Below are 23,094 nucleotides of genomic sequence, written 5' to 3'. Positions count from 1 at the left end.
TACATGGTCAAAAGAAAATAACCTGGTATCTTATTTGTCTATTGTCAAAACAAATGGAAACTGACTCTCCCATCGAAAGGAGAAAAGCCGAGGTGGCGCAGCAGTTAGAGTGCAGTACTGCAGGCCACTTTAGCTGACTGTGTTCAGCAGGTCAGTGGTTCAAATCTCACCGGCTCAAGGTTGACTCAGCCTTCCATCCTTCCGGGGTAGGTAAAATGAGGACCCAGATTGTTGGGGGCAATGTAAATATATATATACATTGTTTACTGGTGTACACCGCTTAGAGAGTGCTTGCACTTAAAAGCGGTATATAAGTCTCATAAATAAATAAATAAATAAATAAAATCATGAATTGCATAATTTGGGCAAGAAAAAGAACAAAATTAAAAACATTGATTTCAGTACAAATAGGATTCACTTTTGATGCACAACAGTCATGAAATCTTTCATAATGGCTTCTCAGCTTTTCTACAATATATTACTTAACTGAATATTTTTGTTTTTATGTAATTAATTGGCTTCAACCCAGATTTGCTGTGAACAAGTTTGCATACATATGTGCACACTAGAAATATATTTATTCTGAATTCTAATTCCACTCCTTACAACTAAATTGATACTTTTCCTCTGCCTAAGTTTTTCCTGTTTAACTATCATAATATTCTAAGCATTTCTCCATTAATGCTATCAATCCATTAATGGCAAAAGCCCTTCCCTCCAGTCCATTAGCCACTCCTTAGTAATATTTAGTGTAAAATAAACAGTTACATAATCCTTAACTAAGTGTTCAACAGTTTGTTTAGTAACTGTTTGAAGTTACAACACTGAAAAAAAGTGACCTATGACAATTTTTCACTCTTATGACCGTTATAGTATTCCCATATGATCAAAGTTGAGATGCTTGGCAACTGACTCATATTTATGATGGTTGCAGTGTCCCGAGATCATATGATCACCTTTTATGATCTTCTGACAAGCAAAGCCAATGGGAATCTAAATGTACTTAACGGTGTTACTAATTTAACAATTGCAGTGATTCACTTAATAACTGTGGCAAGAAAGTTTTTAAAATTGGGCAAAACTCACTTAACTGTCTTGCTTAGCGACAGATGTTTGGGGCTCAATTGTGGTTGTAAGCCGAGAACTATCTGTACTATAATACATCTATATCTGACTACCTCTTAAAAGTATTAATTACCAATTAGACCTACAGGAAGCTGCACTGAACACAGTCTTAACAAATTTAATGAAGAATGGAACAGATCAAACAATATATTTCAAGCAAATGTCTGAGTTCCATTGTTGTGATTCAGGGAACCAATGAAGCAGTTTGTATTTGCATGATTGGGCCTGGATAAGGTGTGTTGTGGCAACCTCTCTGTCTCTTCATTGTTTCCCAAAGGATTCCATTTCCTTTAAAATTGTATAAATAAAAATCCTAGGTATCTCTGGAAAAGCCCCTACTCAGAAAATTTTGCTATATGTAACATCCAAGCATACAAACATATTTTATGTTCAAACAATGATTCTGGTACTTTGAAATCGATGTATTGTCTAAAATCAATGCATGTTCTTTTTGAGGTTAACATTTCTTAGCATTAAAAATTTACATTATTTCAGACTATGGCATTACAAATACTGATGCAACTGTTCAATGTAATTAGGGACCAGGCAAAAACACTTCCTCCTGCGAGATTAACAACTGAAGCAAATGCACGTTGTTTTCATAATCCGTGCACACTGATGCGTTCTTAATATCCAAATTCTTATCACACTGTAGTACTTCCGCGCCCGCCCAAATCTACAGGTCGATCACTCAACCGCCTGACATCGAACTGCCATAAAAACCGCTTCCTGTTGAGCCTCCAGCATATGTACTTCGCGGTCACGTGCCCCACGGCCAAGATGGCGAAAGGCTTGTATTTAAACTACAACTCCCAAGATATTCTGAGTAGCCAATGGCAGAAGAGCAAAGGGGTGAGATTGGCCGGCGTCGCGGGCTGTTAGTGTGAGCACGGTAAAGGTTGGGTGTCTCGCGCCCCTGGCCATTAGGAGGGTGGAGGGGGTACCCCTCCCCCCAAAGCCCCGCGGCCGTTCTCCCATCAACCCCTCATTGCAGCGAGGCGCGTGAGAAGGAAAAAAAAGGACCAGGTGAGGAGAAAACTCAGAGCATTCGTGGGAAGGCAGGGGGGGAAGGGAAAAAAGACGTCGCGAGATCGAACGGCAGCGAAGGGGGAGGGGCGGCAGAGCTCGGTTCCTTAAAGGAGAGGCTCTTTCTTTAAAGGGACATGTCACAAAAGATTTTCTTCCTCCGACAGAATATTCGCTTGCTCCCAAAGCGGCCGGTTGGAGAAATAGCGATGGCAATTTTAATTGCAGGATATTTCTTCATTTTACAACATTACCGGCAATAGGAAGGACACGTGAATGTGGAATTCTTTCTCATCTAGCGCTTCACAAGAGATTCACCAACAAGTCCTCCCAAAACTAAGTTCAAAGTGAGCTCCGTGTCCTTTGAGCCACCATTCTCCAATTTGGTGCTCTTAAGATGGACTACAACTCCCATCAGTGCCCAATCTGCATTGTGCCTGGTGGAGGATGCAAGCTACAATCCAACATCTCTAGAAGGTTCCAAATTGGAGATGTATACACTAAACTGCTAAAGCTGGATTTCAGTACATTTTACAACAGCACCTAATTCATAGCACCCCCAGAGCTCTGTGGACAATGCAAAAAACGGGGGGAGAAAAGAATGACTTGTCTTCTTCACAGTGTTATGAGGCTGGACATTGCTTAAAATAAAACGGGGCCTATGCAAAATTTCATAAATGGTGGGAGAGAGAAATTAAACTCAGAGGAAAAATACATCCTCTGCTCACGCTTTAGTCCTTTTTCTGAGCTTCGATAATATGGAAATGGAACATTGGTTAAGGATTTTTCATCTTCAAGAATCCTACTTCATCTGTCTGTGTGTGTATGAGAGAGAGAGAGAGAAAGAAGGTTTATTGGTTTAATATTGGTTTATTGCAAACTCCATACTATCAAAGGAGTATCTATGAAGCTGGTGAGTCACAATTCCTATATCTCACTTTTGGCCAAACTTTGAAAGGCAACTGAGGGCTGAAACACAGATCTGGAGCCACAATTTCCCAATTCCTATGTTATGCAATAAACCAGGGGTCTTCAAACTCAGCCCTTTTATGACTCATGGACTTCAACTGGCTGAGGAATTCTGGGAGTTGAAGTCCATGAGTCATAAAAGGGCTGAGTTTGAAGACCCCTGGTTTATTGCATAACATAGGAATTGGGAAATTGTGGCTCCAGATCTGTGTTTCAGCCCTCAGTTGCCTTTCAAAGTTTGGCCAAAAGTGAGATATAGGAATTGTGACTCACCAGCTTCATAGATACTCCTTTGATAGTATGGAGAAATTCTCAGCTATAATCTGAACTCTGGCTGCAAATGGTCTAAATTTGCCTCATTCCAACTCCTCTAATTTATCAGACTGCTCTGCTGTAGTAGCCAGCTCTTTGCTAGTTTTTAGTTGCCTACCAATTGCTACAAATGAACAACAGTTTATGTCTGAGTTGTATATCCTTTCTTGTCAGTTTTCCTTTCCTTCCACCAGATCCCTCTTTCAGCTCTAGTATTCTATTGTCAATTAAAATATTGCACCTGTTATTTTTGAATATACTATTTTCTTTTTCTTGTTATAATAAACATAGTTGCTGTTATTTCAGCTGATATTCAAGTTTCAGAGATTATTTATATAATCTACATGTGAAGTAGCATTATTTCAACACATAAATAGGCTGTTAGAATAGTATGTTGTGATGTAATAAATTTAGAACAACTGTATTATAAGGATGAATAGAAAATACCTGCTCCCCAAGCTGTTGTTGCTGTAGCTGTATACATTGGTGCAGCTCTGAGGTTACAACATTGGGAAAATAATTTCAGTGTTAATATATGTCTCTGTTCCTTAACAGCCAGGGCTGGTAATATATTTTATCTCCTTTTCTGGGCTCTGGGCTCTTGCCAGTAGCAGAGCACTTCCTTGAAAGATGATAATAGAAAACATCAATTCCCTAAACTTTTACATAGTACTGCTTATTTCCTTATGTAAATTCTGGGGCAAAGTACATGGAATGGGGGAAGATCATGTAGGGAAGATTTTGTTTATATCTCAGATATATGATTTTTTTATAGATGCATGCAACATATTGAATTGCAAGTAAATTAGTGACTAATGTTGCTATGGATATGCATAAGAATTGTTGACATGTTAGTGACAAGCAGGTAATACTTATTCTCTCCAGCAGGTGAAATCTGTGGCAATGGTGGGAGCTCAGCAGATAGAGATGCAGGCAGCAGAAGTGCCCGCAGTGGCCCCAGCAGGTGGAGGTCCTGGTGGTGGCAGTGGCGATCATCAATATGAATGCTTAGAATGTGGCAAGGTGTTCAAATGGTCATCACGACTCATCCATCACCAGAGGACTCACACAGGCGAGCGGCCTTACAAGTGCTCAGAATGTCCAAAAGCTTTCAAAGGGTCATCGGCCTTGCTGTATCACCAGCGTGGACACACGGGTGAGCGACCATATAAGTGTGGTGAATGTGGCAAGGCCTTTAAACGGTCGTCCTTGCTTCAGATCCATCAGAGTGTACATACTGGTCTGCGTGCTTTTAAATGTGCTCATTGTGGCCAAGCCTTTAAATGGTCTTCCCATTACCAGTATCACCTGCGCCAACATACTGGAGAACGCCCCTATCCCTGTCCAGCATGTGATAAGGCCTTTAAGAACTCTTCTAGCTTGAGACGGCACCGCCACACACATACAGGTGAACGTCCTTATGTCTGCCCTATCTGCAGCAAGGCTTTCACTCAGTCCACAAACCTACGACAGCATCAGCGAGTGCACACTGGTGAAAGACCCTATCAATGCCAGGACTGCAGTAAAGCTTTCACACACTCATCTAACCTAGCACTGCATTGTCGATCAGCACACACTGCCCGTTCTGTTCACACCTGTGTTATTTGTGGTAAAGCTTTTGCATCTGACACCTATTTGCAGCAGCACTTGGAGACTCATGCTGATGTTGCACCTCCAGCACAGCTCTTCTTGGAGGAGCCAACCACTACGGTAGAGATGGTGTTTCGATGTAGTATCTGCCATCTTACTTTTCCCTTGCAAGAGCAACTGTTAAGTCACCAGGAAACGCACTTGGCCCCAACAGAACCACTGCCTCTGCCAGAAATGCCATCACCATCAGTGCAGGAGGAGATGGCACCTGCAGTATCTCCCACATCCTCAGTATCTTGCTCAGTGTGTGGTAAGACTTTCAAGAGTGCGGCAGGTTTAGCAAGACATCAGCAGAGCCAACATTCATCAGATCGCACATACACCTGTGTGGTGTGTGAGCGTTCCTTCCCTGCACTGGCCAGCTTATTGGGCCACCAGCGTTCACATCCCCCAGCTGAGCAGAGGCTGGAGGAAGCTGAAGTGACCTGTCCAGCACAGGCTGAGCCAGTGCCTACAGCCACCGCAACACCACCTCCACCATCTGAGCGACCGTATGTGTGTGGAGAATGTGGGAAGTCATTCAAGGGCTCCTCAGGCCTGCGTTATCACCTCCGTGATCATACAGGTGAGCGCCCTTATGCTTGTAGTGAGTGCGGGAAGGCCTTCAAGCGCTCATCACTGCTGCGTATTCACCAGCGGGTGCATACAGGGCTGCATGCCTTCACCTGCCCCACCTGTGGGATGGCATTCAAATGGGCCTCTCATTACCAATACCACTTACGCCAGCATACTGGAGAGCGTCCATATGCCTGCCAGGATTGTGGGAAAGCCTTTAAGAATACCTCATGCCTTCGTCGGCACCAGCAGCTGCATACAGGGGAACGTCCCTTCGCTTGCCAGACTTGTGGCAAGGCTTTCACCCAGACTTCTAACCTCCGGCAGCATCAGCGGGTGCACACTGGCGAGAGGCCCTATTGCTGCCGGGACTGCGGCAAGGCATTCACTCACTCATCCAACTTGGCACTGCACCGACGTACCCATTCTCGGGAACGTCCTTTTCAGTGCCCAGTTTGTTGTAAGGCTTTTGTCATGGCATCTTACCTACAGCGTCATTTGCGTACCCATAACAGCACTGAGGCAGCTAATCACACAACTACTGCCTCATCTTCTGCCACCCAGGAGGTACAAATCGTGCCCAACATGCAGGCAACTCTGAATGTGGAGCTAAGTGGCAGCTCATCCCCAGCTGTTTCTTCTAACAGTCAAACTTTCTTGCTAGTACAGACGGCTCAGGGCTTGCAGCTCATTCCCAGTGTGCAGCAGCAGCAGCAGCAGCCACCTCTCCAAAGTTCACCCCCCAAACTCATCCTTTTGCCCAGTCCACAGATGGTAACAACTACACCTGCTGCTTCAACAACTTTTACTTTGGTGCCAAGTGCTTCCACTACTCCAAACAAACCTGTCCTACTCCGTCAAAGTAAGGGAAAGAGGCCTGTGTCAGTACATCCCCCACCACCAGTATCTAGCAACCAGAATATTATTTTAATGCCCAGTACCACTGGAGCCAATATGCAGCCTATCCCTAATGTACAAATACAGAGGTCACCAGGATTGCAGACCAAAGGACAGAATGTTATGGTGCTCCAGAGTTTGCCAGAACAACAAGTGGGCACAGTGCAGATACAATATATACCACCCAATCCATCAACAAGTACTATCCAGATTCAAACTCTGCCTCAGCAACTCCAAAACTTTTCCACTGCCCAGCAAAGTGGCACCCTACAAATTCAGACCTTGCCTACTGCTCAGCAAACCGGCACAATTCAGATCCAGGCTGTTCCTAACTCTATACAGACTGGTCTCGTACAGATTCAAAGTCTGCCTCTACCCCAGAACACTGTTCAGATCCAGAGTTTGTCTGCTGCCCAGTCAGCAAACACTGTGCAGATCCAGGGTCTGTCCAGTTACCCACCAGCTGGCACAGTGCAGTTCCAAACACTTCAGCCCTCACAAAAGATGAATACTGTACAATTTCAGGCTGTAACATCCTCCCAGCAGGTGGGGACCTTGCAGCTCCAAAACCTCCAGTCTTCCCAACAAGTAAGCTCTCTTCAGATCCAGACCTTGACATCTTGTCAGCAGACCAACTCTCTTCAGATTCAAAATTTGCCTCAGTCAAATCAGTCAGTGAACAGTGTTGAAATCCAAGGTCTTGCTCCTTCCCAACAGTTGGATAGTTCAAATCAAATCCAGGGGCTTATGTCTTCCCAAGAAGGGCAGCAGCTTCAGCCTTCAGAAGAGATGGCCAGTGTCCAACTTCAGACTCTGAGCTCAGCTCAGGAAATGAATGAGATTGGAAATGCTATGTCTAGCTCACATGAACTCTCTGAAGTGGACCTCCATCAGGGATCCAACATAGAAGAAGAAAGCCAGAACCTGATCGTTGTACAGAATTCTCCAGGAGAGGAACTGCTAGGGCCTGGAGGTGAGGTTGAGAACCTTGAGGGTGTACAAGACATGCATTTTGAGACTCTGCAGACTGAAGAAGGGGTTCAAAATGTATTAGTGTTGAGAAGGGCAGGTGGAGAACAAACCCGTTTGTGTGTTCAGGAAGTAGAGAACATCCAGACTGTGCAGGAACTGTCCGGCCTCCAGTTACATAATACCGATGGTAGCTCAGGGACTGGGCAGAATCTATTGATTATCCGCAGTGCACAGGGAGAACAGACTCTCCAAGTATTGGAGAGTGTACCGACTCTGCAGGTAAATAGCCCAGATAACACTCAAGCTGCTGTTGAAAGCAACAGCACTCCTCAAATGGTGCAGGTTTTACAAAGTCCAGTTGCATCCCAAGGACTGTCTTCCATTCAGATTGTGCAAACAGTACCAAACATGCAACTTGTTCACACCTTCTAAAAAACAACTGCCTCACATGCCTGAACTGGAGTATAGTTCAGGAACAGTCTAATTTCTACAAAGAATAAGAATGGGGTTAGATTGGGTGATTTGACCTGGACAACTTCAGAACATATTATACTTGGGGTGGTCAACTCTCCAAGTTAGTTCTGCTTGGGTTCCTCAGGACAAACGTCCTCAACAAATAGGTGGGTTCAACCCTTTGCCTGCTGGTCCAAAGCATGTCCTTTGCTATTCCTGATCCCGTGTAGTCTGCCACTGCTGCTTCTATCCCTGCAGCCACAATAATCTTTATGCTATGCCTCTCAGCAGCCATATACACTGCACACAAGAGAAAGCACCAACCCAGTCTTTTATTCTTACCCAAATCTATATATTTAAAACATTTTGTTCTGGCAAAAAAGAAATGGATGTGCAGCCTAATCGTAAGAATATTGTTTATGGTAGCCAGGACTTCTACCCATTCTATTAGACAGGAATGTGATTAATGGGCAGCTGATCTCTCCATTTCCCTTCTGTGGACCATTCTGCTGTGAAATTGCATAATCTTTTTGTAAAATAAGAAATCGGGGACATTCAGGCTTGCGACTGCTTGATACTATAGGAGACAATTTTATGAGCTATTGTAGACTGCATTATACAGCTACAGTGGCTTATATGCCTAATTTCTTCTGTTTCTGTTATAGTCCTTTTATCATGTGCAGAAGTACATTTCTTCCTGAATGGACCTTAGTTCCTGGTGCTAACAAACACAAGAGAATCAAAGATCTTTGTGGGCTGGAATGAAAATAAAAGACTGCTTTGATGCATCTTTGATCTTTTTCAGTTGTATGTTTCAGTTTACCATCATATACAGGCTGGATCATATTTTTATGCAACGTAAAATATTTCTCATAACTCAGTCAAGGTTCTGCAGTACTTTTTTGGTCATTGTTTTAATATTTTATCTTATTGAGTTGGAGTAAGAAAATATAAAGTAGGTTCTTCTGGATTTCTGCCATTTATTCAACTTGAGAAGAAGTTTCTGCACTCAACTACTGACTTAAGGCCCTTTTTAAAGGTGAAAAGCTTTAAAGGGACAAGAATAAAAGATTCAACTTAGGTGGTACTGTTACTCTTGGTTTTCCCAGTTCCATGCTGTTTATTCAGATATAGTACATACTGGATATAGCATAGATAGGCCACAAAAATGAGGTCTTAGTAACAATTCAACAGGTCATCAAGCCTCTTGATATTCTAGAAGAAGAAAGTTGTGGAATGTCCATATCTGGGTAGACAGAACTAAGTTTGCAAAGCATGCCATACTAAAATGTGTATTACTAGTTTGTGGTTCAAAATACTGACAAGCCATTGATTTAATGCTAGCTGAGTTAACCAAGGAATATTGGGAGATATGCAGCCAGCACTGGGCTAGATGAATAAGTAATATGTTTTGGCAACTGGGCTTATAAATCAAATTCATAATATGATTTGTTTACACCTTAGATGTGAAAACCTAGTCAAATATCCAGTTCAAATTCTGCTCTTCTAACTAAATACTGAAAGCAAGTAACAGTAGATACATACATACATTAAAATTGGTACTAAAATTAACTAAAAATGAAAAACTTAGAAAAAAATATCATTTTTTAAAGTTTTTTTTTAAATCTAAAGAGAAAGAGTTTTTGAGGTAGTGCATTACAGCAGTGCAGAAGATGGCTGGCTCCTTTACCAGAAAAGCGAGATTTTAACAGTTAACAAGGCATCTTCAGAAGGATCTTTTCTGTAGAACTTACGTAATAGCTCCATAAAAGAAGCAGGCAAACCCAGAAGCAAACATGCCCTTAGACCAGTGGTTCCCAACTTTTTCTATACTCTGCACCCCTAGAATGCTTCTGATATATTCTCCCACCTCTTATAAAAGTTCAAAATAATGGCAATGAATTATGCTTATACACTATAATTTTGAAAATTCAAGTTTTTGCACCCCCTGGAATATTGTCTCACACTCCCAGTTGGGAACCCCTGCCTTAGACTTTAAGGATTTTTAAAGTTTATGCTCACACTTTAAATGAGGGATTTTATCAGAAGTGTCATCCAGTTTTGATCAGTCTATAATTTTAATGGTAGAGAGACAAACAATGAGAGACAAAATAACAAAATCCAGAAAAACACATTTCAAACAAGTTATAAATTGATTTGCATTTTAATAAGTGAAATAGGTATTTGACCCCTTCACAAAACATGACTTAGTCCTTCATGGCAAAACCCTTGTTGGCAATCACAGAGGTCAGACATTTCTTGTAATTGGCCACCAGGTTTGCACACATCTCAGGAGGGATTTTGTCCTACTCCTCTTTGCAGATTCTTTCCAAGTCATTAAGGTTTCAAGACTGATGTTTGGCAGCTCGAATCTTCAGTTCCCTCCACAGATTTTCTATGGGATTAAGGTTTGGACACTGGCTAGACCACTCCAGGACCTTAATGTGCTTCTTGAGCCACTCCTTTGTTGCCTTGGCTGTGTGTTTGGGTCATTGCCATGCTGGAATACCCATCCATGACCCATTTTCAATGCCCTGGCTGAGGGAAGGAGATTCTCACCCAAGATTTGATGGTACATGGCCCCATTCATCGTCCCTTTGAGGCGGTGAAGTTATCCTGTCCCCTTAACAGAAAAACACCCCCAAAACATAATTTTCCACCTCCACGTTTGATGGTGGGGATAGTGTTCTTGGAATCAGGCAGCATTCCTTCTCCAAACATTGGTGAGTTGCGTTGATGCCAAAGTGCTCGATTTTGGTCTGATCTGACCACAACACTTTCACCCAGTTCTCTGAATCATTCAGATGTTCATTGGCAAACTTCAAACGGGCCTGTACATGTACTTTCTTGAGCAGGGGGACCTTGCAGGAGCTGCAGGATTTCAGTCCTTCATGGTGTAGTGTATTACTAATTGTTTTATCTGGTAACTATGGTCCCAGCTGCCTTGATATCATTGACAAGATCCTTCCATGTAGTTCTGGGCTGATTCCTCTCCGTTCTCATGATCACTGAAACTTCATGAGGTGAGATCTCACATGGAGTGTGATGTGGATGCTATTGTACATCTTGGCACTAACAATCTGTCCCAAAAAGATGTACTCCCTGGCCAGAATGATTTCCAGAGCTTGGGGCAGGAACTTAGTGGGATAGGCTTTAGGCTTGCTTTTTCAGAGATTTTACCAATGTATAAGGAGCAAAATAGAAAAGGCCAGTGTATAGCAGAATTCAATATGTGGCTAATGGAGTGGTGTAAAGGGAAGGCTTTGGTTATATTAGTCATGATATCTGCAGCTGGTCCAATGAAAAAGTGTACAAAAGAGACAGTTTGCATCCATCAAAGGAAGGGACTGAGTTACCTGGCAATAAATTCACAGATTTTTCTGGAGAAATATTTAACTCACTAATTTTTAAGTGCACTAATCAGATAGGTGGTAAGAAAATAGGGGAACTCAGACACCACACAGGTTATGTAGAAAGTAAACAAAGAGTCAGTCATAAAGGACTCATGTTTATACACCAATGCACAGAGCATGAACAGCAAACAGAGTGAATTAGAAATTCAGGTAAATGAGGGCAGATATGATATTGTTGCCATTACGGAAACATGGTGGGATGAAACCCACAAATGGAACTCACAGCTAGAGGGATATAAAAGAGAAGGTTGAATTGCTCTCTATATAAGAAATAACTATATCTCTATAGAAATAGAGCACGACAATAATGAAAGCTGTCTTTAATGCATTTGGGTCAATATAAAAGGGGGAAAAAGGACATTGCCATAGGTGTATACATAGGCCACCCAACCAAACAGAGGAAATAGATGAACTTTTTACTAGTCAATTAACTAAGATATGTAGGAAGCACATCACAATAGTAATTGGGGACTTTAGTTACCCTGACATCAACTGGGAGACAAACTCTGCACCAAGTGGAAGATCAAACAGATTCCTGACAAACCTAGCAGACAACTTTGTTTTCCCAAAAAGTAGAGAAGAGAACCAGGAGATCAACCATATTGGACTTAATTCTAACTAACAGAGATGAAATGATAGAAGGTGCTGAAACCACAGGAACCTTGGTGGGAGTGATCACACAATATTAGAATTTAACATTATGCAAGCACAAGGAATAGAACACAGAATTTTGGACTTTAAGAGAGCTAATTTCAACAAATTTAGAGAGAGATTGGGAAGGATTCCATGGATGAGAATCCTTAAGAGGAAAACAATTCAAGAAGCTTGGGAAATTTTGAAAAGTGAGATTATAAAAGCCCAGTCTAGCACAATACCAACGAAGAAGAAAAATAACCGATCTCAAAAGAAACCAGCATGGCTGCGTAAAGAACTCTCTGATAAATTGAAAGAGAAAAAGGACAAATATAAAAAGTGGAAAGAGGGGCACATAACTAAGGCAGAATATCAGCAAATAGCCCAAGCCTGCAAAGGTGAAATGAAGAAAGCTAAGGCTCAAAATGAACTAAGGCTTGCAACAAAAGTCAAAAATAACAAAAAACCTTCTTTCAACATGTAAAAAAAAACAGAAAAAAGTTAAGGAAATGATTGGCCCACTAGAGGGAGAAAGTGGCAAGAAGGTGACAAGCAATAGGGAGAAAGCAGAAATACTCAACTCGGTTTTTGCATCCATATTTACACAAAGGGAAAAAAAAGTCCAACCTATCAAAAACAGTGCCATAAAAAACAGATTAGAAACACAAATTAAGATAGGCAAGAAAATGGTTAAGTGAGCACCTGTCCACCTTAGACGAGTTCAAATCACCAGGCCAGATGGATTACACCCCAAGGTTCTGAATGAACTGGCAGATATGATCTCGGAACCACTGAACTATATTTTTCAAAGATCCTGGAGCACAGGGGAACTACCAGAGGACTGAAAAAGAGCTGATGTAGTTCCCATCTTCAAAAAGGGGGGAAAAATGGATCCAGGAAACTACAGACCTATCAGCCTGACCTCAATACCTGGGAAGATCTTGAAAAAGATAAGCAACTAATCAGTGAACACCTAAAGGCAAACAAAGTAATTACAAAAGCTAATATCAGTTTGTCAAAAACGGATCATGCCAGACAAATCTTATTGCATTCTTTGACCCAGGTGACAAAATTAGTGGACCAGAGGAATGCTGCGGATATAATTTATTTGAAACATCAGTAAGGCATTTGATAAAGTAGATCACAACCTACTACTCGATAGAAAAATGTGGGTTAGACAGAATCATCACCAGATGGATTTATAGCTGTCTGACCAGCTTTTGAGGACCGTGTGGTCCTCAATGGACCTGCATCTACATGGAGGGAAGTGTGTAGTGGGTGCCCCAGGGCTCTGTTCTGGGCCCAGTGCTCTTCAACATCTTCATCAATGATTTGGATGAGGGGATAGATGGGGAACTCATCAAATTTGCAAACGACATCAAGTTGTCAGGAATAGCCAACACTCCAGAAGACAGACAGGAGGACTTGGACATACTTGAACATTGGGCGCTATCTAACAAAATGAAATTCAATGGTGAAAAAAGTAAAGTTCTGCATTTAGGCAAGAAAAACCAAATGTACAGGTATAGTATAGGGGGTACCTTGCTCAATAATAGTAACTTTGAGAGGGATCTTGGAGTCCTAGTAGATAATCACTTAAATATGAGCCAGCAGTGTGCTGCAGCTGCCAAAAAAGCCAACACAGTGCTTGGCTGCATTAACAGAGGGATAGAATCAAGATCACGTGAAGTATTAATACCACTTTACAATGCCTTGGTAAGGCCACATTTGGAATACTGCATCCAGTTTTGGTCACCATGATGTAAAAAAGATGCTGAGACTCTAGAAAGAGTACAGAGAAGAGCAACAAAGATGATTAGGGGACTGGAGGCTAAAACATATAAGGAACGGCTGCTGGAATTGGGTTTGTCTAGTTTAACGAAGAGAAGGATGAGGGGGGACATGATAGCAGAGTTCCAATATCTCAGAGGCTGCCACAAAGAAGAGGGAGTCAAGCTATTCTCCAAAGCGCTGAAGGCAGGACAAGAAGCAACGGGTGGAAACTGATCAAGGAGAGAAGCAACTTAGAACTAAGGAGAAACGTCCTGACAGTTAGAACAATTAACCAATGGAACAACCTGCCTCCAGAAGCAGTGAATGCTCCAACACTGGAAGTTTTTAAGAAGATACTGGACAACCATTTGTCTGGAATGGTGTAGGGTTCCTGCCTCAGCAGGGGGTTGGACTAGATGACCTCCAAGGTCCCTTTCAACATTATTATTATTATTATTATTATTATTATTATTATTATTATTATTATTATCATCATCATCATCATCATCATCATCATCATCATCATAATCTTGACAGACTTGAACATTGGGTGCTATCTAACAAAATGAAATTCAATGATGAAAAAAGGAAGGTTCCACATTTAGGCAAGAAAAACCAAATGTACAGGTATTGTATAGGTGGTACCTTGCTCAATAGTAGTAACTTTGAGAGGGATCTCGGATTCCTAGTGGACAATCACTTAAATATGAGCCAGCAGTGTGCTGCAGCTGCCAAAAAATCCAACAGTGTTAGGCTGCATTAACAGGGGGATAGAATCAAGATCACGTGAAGCGTTAATACCACTTTATAATGCTTTGGTAAGGCCACACTTGGAATACTGCATCCAGTTTTGGTCACCATGATGTAAAAAAGATGTTGAGACTCTAGAAAGAGTACAGAGAAGAGCAACAAAGATGATTAGGGGACTGGAGGCTAAAACATAAGGAACGGTTGCTGAAATTGGGTATGTCTAGTTTAATGAAGAGAAGGATGAAGAGTGACATGATAGCAGTGTTCCAATATCTCAGGGACTGCCACAAAGAGGGAGTCAAGTTATTCTCCAAAACACCTGAAGACAGGTCAAGAAGTAATGGATGGAAAGTAACCAAAGGGAGAAGCAACCTAGAACTAAGGAGAACAATTAATCAGTGGAACAAGCTGCCTCCAGAAGTTGTGAATGCTCCAACACTGGAAGTTTTTAAGAAGAGACTGAACAGCCATTTGTCTGAATTGGTATAGAGGAGACATGTCAAACTTGCAATGTCACCTGATGTCACACAACATATTGGGACGATTTTGCCATTGCCAGCAATGGGGTAGGTGCAGCTTCCAAGTGACGCGTCCGGCCCATGGGCCAGCAGTTTGACCCCTCTGGTATAGAGTTTCCTGCCTGAGAGGAGGTTGGATTAGATCAGGGCTTTTCAACCAGTGGTATGGATACCACCTGTGGTACATTGGCACCTGGCAGATGGTACGCAACCATCCTAGAAAAGTAGCGGGGGAGGGGAATGAGCTGAACAAGTGGCAGCACCACACAAGCCTGAGCGAGAGATGGCTGAAGCTGCAGGGCTGTCAGGGCTCAGTGGAAGTGCCAGGATCAGTGCTGCTTTCCAGCTGATCGGCGCTTCTTTGGGGCTGTCAGGGCTCAGTGGAAACACCAGGATCAGCGCCAGGCTCCAGCTGGAGCTCGGCGCTGATCCTGGTGCTTCTGCTGAACCCTGAAGAAGCACCAATCAGCTGGAAAGCACCACTGATCCTGGCACTTCTGCTGAGCCCAGGAGAAGTACAGATCAGCTGGAATGTTGCAGCATCTCCAGGGTCTTGTGATTTACATTCAGATGCTTGGCAACTGATTCATATTTATGGCAGTCACAGTGTCCCAGGGTCATGTGAAGTGACCAAAACCTGTTGCAACCACCCAGCAGATGGGCGGACTAAAAACCAAACACACTCCCACCCCACCCCCACTGCTAAACCTCAACAGAAATGCTCACAACAATGAAAACCTCGGACAGGAGGAAGAACGCCACCGGGCGGGCAGGCAGGTGTCTTGCTTGGCTGTGGCTTGGGGGACACTTTTTTCAGTGCCATTGTAACTTCAAACAGTCACTAAACAAACTGTTGTAAGTCGAGGACTACCTGTACTTTATCACTTTATTCCTTTTTTTTTTTTTTTTGGTCATCAAGTTTTTGACATCTTGCTAGGCGACTGGTGGTACTCGGATATTGCCATATCCTAAAAGTGGTACAATGGGTGAAAAGGTTGAAAAGCCCTGGATTAGATGACCCCCAAGGTTCCTTCAAATTTTATTATTATTATGTGTTAAACAGAAGACAACTGGAAAATGAACTGTTGTAAGAACAATAGCCCAGACCTTTGACAATGTATAGAACCAGTCCTCTGTCCTCCTGTACTTAATCTCAAAATCAATGTAAGCCAAAATTTCTGCCTAATGAGGTTTGGGGCATTAGGTATGCATTTAAATGTCCCTGCAGTATAGATTAATGTGATAAAAGGGTTTCAAAGGTACATGTAAGGTTTAGTAATTTAGTAACTTATTTATCAGAGAACTTATTTATCAGTTTTGCTACAATAGTTGCTACTTATGTTACCATTGCGGCACAATGAATAGCTGTACATAAATTTAACACATCATGTATTCAGTATTTTTTCTCATCATAGGCGGGTGCATTCAGACCACCTATGTACCACATACAATGGATACTGAAAATAAATTACTCAATATTTTCAACAAGTAATTTGCATATTGTATAATGAAGCACAAATTAATTAATTATACATCGGTTTGGTACTGGAACCTGTCTTTTATTTTCAGCAACAGCTTTTAAACCATACAATATTTTCAAAATAGCATTGATTTTCTTTTTCAGGACCCCATTTAACATTAACCAGCTGGATGCAAAGAAGCTTACTGCCTGCACCATTACTCCAAATTGGTATACATTTTGTTTGTATTTATTTTATCCTGTTTGAAGAATTTAAGGTGGTTTAGATGAGTAAGCCCTTCATTTTATCCCATAGCTGAATCTTGAGGTTGATTGAACTCAAAATTACTGGCTCAGCCACATAGTGAATTTTTGTGGCTTCCAAAGATTTCAAAGCTGGGGCTCTATAAACCTATTGTATAAATCAATATTTAAATGTGGAGCCAACTATATTCAGAGACAGGGGGAAGGTAAAATTTTAACATGTATAAAATCCATTTTTAAGTCAAACTAAACTATTGGTGACACATATAACTGAATCTAGATACTCTGCTTGCCATGATATGGAAATGGATTGCCACTGCCATTCCTCAGGATATATGCAGATTAGAACGTGTGTGTGTGTGTGTGTGTGTGTGTGTGTAGTTTATGAATGTAATTTGCATGCTTAGGCAAAAAAATCCTATATAATCTTAAACCCAAAGCCTTTTGCCTCCACCATGTGTGAAAAACGTAGGCTCCTTGGGATTAAGGATAACGTTTCTTAATACTGCCATAACATACAGGTAGGCAAAGGGTTAATGTATACTTTTCTATGTATAGATTTACCTGTTGAATTTGTCTGCCAGTATTTGTGTATAGTTTTATCTGTTGAATTCCTGCCTGCCAGGATTTATGCATCCGATAGTTCTTTGTTATACAATATAGAAAAAGGAGGTTAGTCATTCCCTATTTCCTAGGTTTCCCTTTTCTCCTGAAAAAGATCAAGGAAGGAAAGGACTCGGACATCTTTACAACTCCGGTTTGACGGTCTTGGCATACTCAAGAGACCACATTGGTCCCGCCTAGTAACAGTAACTAAGGGCTGCGTAAGAAGGGATAGGGGTCGCAGAAGAAAGAATATAGCGCATGCGCATATTCAGTGAAGCGCCGAGTCTGGAAAGAGAACGATTGAATTAGCGGGCCTTTGGGTCAGGACTGTTACCTACCCACCCCTCCCGTGCTTCTGGGAGGAGGAGTGGAGAATGTAACTGTTACTGGGATATCCCATGCGCCTCTCTGCAGGGGGAGAAGTCAGCCGTAGTCTGCAAACTGGGTGAGTCCATTGGGAACGGAGGGGAGATCGTGAAAGGTTCAACAATAGTGAGTATGCTAAAAGAAAAGGTGCTTTTATTTTTGCGGAGGGGGCGTGGCTGCTTTGGCCCTCTTATGAAAGGGAAGGACTAGCCAAAATACAGGTGTTGCGATTTTCTTGTAATTTTATGAGGAAAATTTTATTGCTCGTTTGCATCTAATAAAGCTACGTGAATTCACTCTAAGGAAAAAGCATATTTGCAGTAGATATAAAGCACTAAAACTCATCATTTTCTCAATAATCCCTTTCAGAATAATTCTTTGAAGTTAGGGACCCTGTATAACAAAAGAGAAAAACGAAGCCAGAAAAAGAGCAGATGGCCCAGAGCTAACCAGTATTTCTTAGGGATTCGTGCATCATACTAATTTAGCTTAAAGTGCAGTTGGGCATCCATCTAGTGTGCTGTATTCAACAATCTGTGGTTTAGCCCTATGTGATATCAGTCTCTACCTGTGTTTTTATAATAAAATAGTTTGCAATAATTTTTCTTTTTTCCTGTTAGATATCACCTGTTTCGGGGTGATACTTATCACAATTTTGCTCATAATTTAAAGAAGGCTCTGCACTGTAGTTTAAACATATGTGAAGAATATGGGGAGGAGGAATGATTACAAAGATGTGAAGAGACATTCCCTGCTTATGAATATTTACCAAACTCTATTTATTTTATATGGTGGAGGTGATGGGGTGGTGGTTGAGCACTTTTTATGAAAGAGTCAGAGTTTGCCTTCTCTTGGAGTTTTGTGGAGCATTTATTTCCCCATTTAAGCAAAAGTTCTCTCCCACTGTAGTCTGAAATTATTTTTCAGTCAACATTTGAACTTTTCTTCCTTTTAGGTATCAGTTGCTAACAATATGCCTACCTTGGACCCGGAACAGCTATTAATCAGGGAAATGAGAGAGGATGAAGCCCCCATTGTTTTGGAACTTTTGAAGGTGAGATGGAGGAGAAACAGGGATCCAGCTATATCAGTACTCCTGCTTTTCTGTTGAGAAGTTTCTAATTGTATTTTTGGGTCTAGTCTTGGAGAGTCCCAAATCTGTCCAGAATATTTTCTGGAATTTTTCAGGTACAAAGTTTAACAGCATAAAAGTTTTCCTAAAAGATATGCCTGTTGCTTTTGACTTGTTCTTGTAACATGGAAGTAATAAGTGTGATTTTAATTAGTGGAATATGATTTGTGACAATATGATCAAGTCGCTTTGAATGCTAGGATAGAACCAAGAATATTATTACTCCATGGTAAAGCTCACTGGCTGATTTTGAGTAGGGCCAGGTAAGAGTACAATGGCCTTCTGAGATGTGTTAAGAGACAGTTATGTATGCCTGATAACTTCTCTGGCATTTGGGTTCCTCTAAACTCTGAGGACTTTTTAATGTTCTTCTATTTCTCTCCTATCAGGATGGATTCAAAGATACAGAAAACCGCTTGATACTTTATGTGCTGACACGGCCACTAGCCTTGTTACTGATGGCAGTTGTGAGCAGTGGACTACGCTTCTTCCTGAACTCCTTTGTGGTGGCCCTTGTGCTGCCAGTACTCCTCACTGTAGTGGCTCTGAAACTTCTACTGTGGCGTTCACCAGACCTTAAACATTTGCATGCCTATTACAGTGCAAGCCATCGTGGGCTGTGGGTGGCTGTTTATGATGATGATGATGTGTGTGGTTGTGTGGCTTTGGAGCCTCTTGATAGAGAGCCACACACTGCTGAACTCAAGCGCTTGGCTGTCAGCCGATGGTACCGGCGCTCTGGGGTGGGTCGGTGCCTCCTTCATTTTCTAGAGGCACAAGCTCGTGCACAGGGCTTCAGATTCCTGGTGGCCCAGGTCTCCGTGGTGGCTAAAGCTGCTATTGGTCTCTTTGAGAATACTGGTTATAGTGTGAGTGGTGGGCGCCTGTGGTTGGGTTACACTGTTCAACAAGAGTTCAGCAAGGAGCTTTAGAACTGTATCTACTAGTCTGGCACCAAGCTGTTAGGCAAGGGAGCATGTTTTTGAACAAAGAAAACACGGAGTTTCAGAAACAGACTGTAGTTAATGAGGTATCTCTAGGTCCTAAGCAGTAGTTACTATTAACATAGTTTCTGCTTAGAAAACGAAGTATGACTACAAAGCAAATCAGGATAAAGGATTGTTTGTGTTTTCTTCACAGTCTGGTATAGCAATCAAACTCTGTCATTTGGGATTTCTGTTCCACATTATTCACTGAAGCTCATTTCCTGTGTCCTCTTTTGGGGTCAGAGTAACTTCACATTTTATACAAAAGGAACAGCAAATTCAATTGACTGAGAAAATTTGTGTGTGTGTATACACACACACACGTACACACACAAACATAATACACACAAACCCAGAGGATATACCAAAAGTCAGGCCTTCTAGACTATTACATAAATTACATTGATTTTTCAACTTGGTTGCTCTTTTTTCTAAACCCTTTCTTACTTGTTTGATACATGACTTTTGAACACTACTAAACACAGTAACATTTTCTTGGCCCCGGGGTGGGGGGGTGGGGACTGAAACATACATAGAGATTGACTTATAGGGCCTGATACTTGGAATAACCTTTATATATATATATACTTTTCCATGCATGCACTTCATATAACAGAAGGTAATTTGAAAATTATTATTGTTCAAATAGCCATTCAGAATGCACAGATGAGGAATTTACTGAGAATGCCAAATTCATATTTCACCCACAAACCAGTCTGAACGCATAAAGCATGTCTAATTTTTATCTGATTATTATGTATTTTCTTTGCAAATTAATGATCAGGATAGTGAATTCCTAGCAGCTAACCGGTTTCTTTAATGAGTTAAAGAAATATGTTCAGCATTTTGTAGTCCCTTGATGCCATACAGCCTGGACAGATCCAGTCATTTGCATTTGCTGATTAATGTATTTTAAATTGATTCCTTCACTTCTATCAGCTGATCATGGGTTTATGGACAAATTTTCTAAATCTGTACTTGCATGCCTAGGTTGGGGTATATTCTCTGACCCTAGTTCTTAGGGGCAAAGAAATTCAGTGGTGCACTCTCTAATAAATTAAAGTTTCACTTTTATTTTATAAATTCAGTAAAATTGGTTTAAGAAAGGAGAAAACACGTTTTTAAAATGAGATTTCAGAAGTTCTTTTACAATATGCATTCTAATAAAATATATGTCAGCTATATTGGGAAAATTGAACATGAGTCTTGTAATTCAGATTAGTTTAAATTGTACACATAAAACCTTAAGAACTACTATAGGATGAGGATTTGGATAGCATCATTGGAAATCATGAATCCAAGTGCATAGAAGTATGCTCCTGTCATGGAAAGTAGTTTAAATCATATATGTTGTTCGTATAATTGAGTTTTCACCGAATTTGGAGACAATAAAAACTGGCTTGAGGTCATTTTTTAAAAATGATATTTGTTAAGTATATGTATTTAATTCATGTTGCATATCCCTACTTCATCTGGTGTCTTTTGAAGATAATCAGGTGAGTGGAATTTTATGGGTAGAAATGTAGATGGACAAGGAGCAAAGTATCAGACACAAAAAGGATTAAGAAAAAACACATTTGAATCTTTAAAAGCTGATTTTTCTTAGGATGAGCTATTAAATCTTCTGGCATTCATGTGCATATAACATAGTTCAGTGTCCAAATTAGCAAACAACCGAGACTCACTGGTTTCTATGGTGTCATTTTTCTATCAAGCTGGGTTGACTAGCAACCTATTTAGGACTCTATTAGTCCAGGCAGGAAGCTGATTTTAGAAATCCTTGGTTATAGTCTGATTCACAAATGTATCTTCCTTCAGATATCTTAGGCAAAAATATTCAAAAATATGAGTGAATCATTGTTCTATACCCAACTTCTATCATGCTTAACTAGATTTCCAAACTCATTAGATGAACATTGCAAAAGAATTCAATGGAATGGAAATTTTGTATAATCAACAAAAATGCTTTGTATATACGTTTTCTTTTTACTTGCTAGATTTTTTCCTTCAGGTGCAAAATCTGCGTTTTTCTGATCAACCAAATATTGATCTGTTGGTTTCAACAGGAATTGACTAACTAGCTTGCCTCCTGAGCCTAACATCATGGGCTAAGGGGGAGTGACTGGTTCAAAGTCACTAGGCCAGCTTTCATGCCTAAGGCAAAACTAGAATTCACAGTTTCCTGGTTTCTAATCTGGAGCTTTAACCACCGGATCAAACTGGTTCTCTGATTTATGTATGTGTATACATACACACTCAGTGAAATATTGTGACTGAGAATGGAGGTGATGACTTTTAATTTGAAGTATCCAGTCATTAGGAACACAATGTGCAGAGATGTGTTATATCTGTGTGACAGCCACGTTATTGGAAGCTGAGTTAAGATTGTTGGAACTGACATGTTCTGCCTTTATTACAGTAGTGATTTCAGGGATGGCAATTTATTTTTTGTAATACGAGAAAAAAATCAAACCTATTCATCATGTTAGGAAACACTACAGAGACCAACAGACAAAGGTCAGGTATAAGTATACTAGACAATATTTCTATATATGTAGCTCTGTGGTTTTCCCTTTATGCTCTGACTAGATGCTCTTTGGAATCTATTTTGTGGAGATGGAATTTTGCCTTTTAAAAATATTAATAAACTCTTAACTCTCACTAGTCCCCAACTCCCACCCCATAAATCCAAACGGGAGTTATGAACAACTGAAATTTTCTATTTTCATTATTTCTCATTCTATCTAGTCTGTTTTAATCTGATCCACTATCTTTGCAATGCTGACCTAACTATTTTTGAAAAGGCTTGTCTATTTTTGATAGATGTAAATAAAAATCAGGTTTAATGTTGCAGAACTGATTATGAATTACTGAGGGTTACTTCTTACAAATTGAGACACATTACTTGCTGATATACTGATTCAGGATCAAGCACAAACAAAAATCTTAAATGATAAATAGAGATTGGATTCTGAGGCAAAGCTGATTAAGCTATGAAAGTCTAAAGAGTTAACATCTTTCTCTTCAAGCCCTAACAGTAATGTAGTTTGTGAATATCCCATGCCAAATTTTGCTTCTATACCAGTGGTTCTCAATCTTTTTAATGCCGCGACCCCCAACCGGTCGTAAGTCAAGGACTAAACCGGTCGTAAGTCAACGACTACCCAACCGGTCGTAAGTTGAGGACTTTCCCTGCCCGGGAGCGTCGTGCATGTGTGGTGCCGCCCCCTGTGCC

The 23,094-nt window shown here is 41.0% G+C and overlaps 2 protein-coding genes across 7 annotated transcripts; both read left to right on the top strand.

The window, feature by feature from the left end:
* The first annotated feature begins 1,030 nt into the window (after window positions 1–1,030).
* ZNF628 (zinc finger protein 628) lies at window positions 1,031–8,747 on the top strand. Of its 4 annotated transcripts, XM_039347280.1 has the most exons (3): window positions 1,031–1,977; window positions 4,321–7,507; window positions 8,625–8,747. In XM_039347280.1, the coding sequence occupies exons 1-3, from the start codon at window positions 1,873–1,875 to the stop codon at window positions 8,669–8,671; spliced, it is 3,339 nt and encodes a 1,112-aa protein (XP_039203214.1). In that variant the 5' UTR covers window positions 1,031–1,872; the 3' UTR covers window positions 8,672–8,747. The 4 variants fall into 4 exon arrangements, with proteins under 4 accessions (XP_039203214.1, XP_039203211.1, XP_039203213.1 ...); XM_039347277.1 differs by having other exon boundaries at window positions 4,321–8,747; XM_039347279.1 differs by lacking the exon at window positions 1,031–1,977 and adding an exon at window positions 1,984–2,151 and having other exon boundaries at window positions 4,321–8,747.
* NAT14 (N-acetyltransferase 14 (putative)) lies at window positions 4,451–20,362 on the top strand. Of its 3 annotated transcripts, XM_039347287.1 has the most exons (4): window positions 4,451–4,588; window positions 16,671–16,736; window positions 18,697–18,795; window positions 19,263–20,362. In XM_039347287.1, the coding sequence occupies exons 3-4, from the start codon at window positions 18,715–18,717 to the stop codon at window positions 19,803–19,805; spliced, it is 624 nt and encodes a 207-aa protein (XP_039203221.1). In that variant the 5' UTR covers window positions 4,451–4,588; window positions 16,671–16,736; window positions 18,697–18,714; the 3' UTR covers window positions 19,806–20,362. The 3 variants fall into 3 exon arrangements, with proteins under 3 accessions (XP_039203221.1, XP_039203222.1, XP_039203220.1); XM_039347288.1 differs by lacking the exons at window positions 4,451–4,588; window positions 16,671–16,736 and adding an exon at window positions 16,823–17,867; XM_039347286.1 differs by lacking the exons at window positions 4,451–4,588; window positions 16,671–16,736 and adding an exon at window positions 16,827–17,820.
* Window positions 20,363–23,094: the final 2,732 nt, after the last annotated feature.

Source organism: Crotalus tigris, unplaced genomic scaffold, assembly GCF_016545835.1.
Source record: "Crotalus tigris isolate CLP2741 ecotype Arizona unplaced genomic scaffold, ASM1654583v1 scf7180000018058.1502924, whole genome shotgun sequence".
Lineage (NCBI taxonomy): Eukaryota > Metazoa > Chordata > Lepidosauria > Squamata > Viperidae > Crotalus > Crotalus tigris.
Note: the sequence above shows the minus strand (reverse complement) of the source record. Positions and strands in the feature narration are given on the sequence as shown.

What these genes read in the sequence shown, in the direction of transcription:
- NAT14 (XM_039347287.1), top strand. Translation starts at nt 18,715, where the DNA reads ATGCCTACCTTGGACCCGGAACAGCTATTAATCAGGGAAATGAGAGAG. An exon ending in TTGTTTTGGAACTTTTGAAG is followed by an intron (nt 18,796 to 19,262) that starts GTGAGATGGAGG and finishes CTCTCCTATCAG; the next exon opens with GATGGATTCAAAGATACAGA.
- ZNF628 (XM_039347277.1), top strand. Translation starts at nt 1,873, where the DNA reads ATGTACTTCGCGGTCACGTGCCCCACGGCCAAGATGGCGAAAGGCTTG. An exon ending in AATGGCAGAAGAGCAAAGGG is followed by an intron (nt 1,978 to 4,320) that starts GTGAGATTGGCC and finishes TCTCTCCAGCAG; the next exon opens with GTGAAATCTGTGGCAATGGT.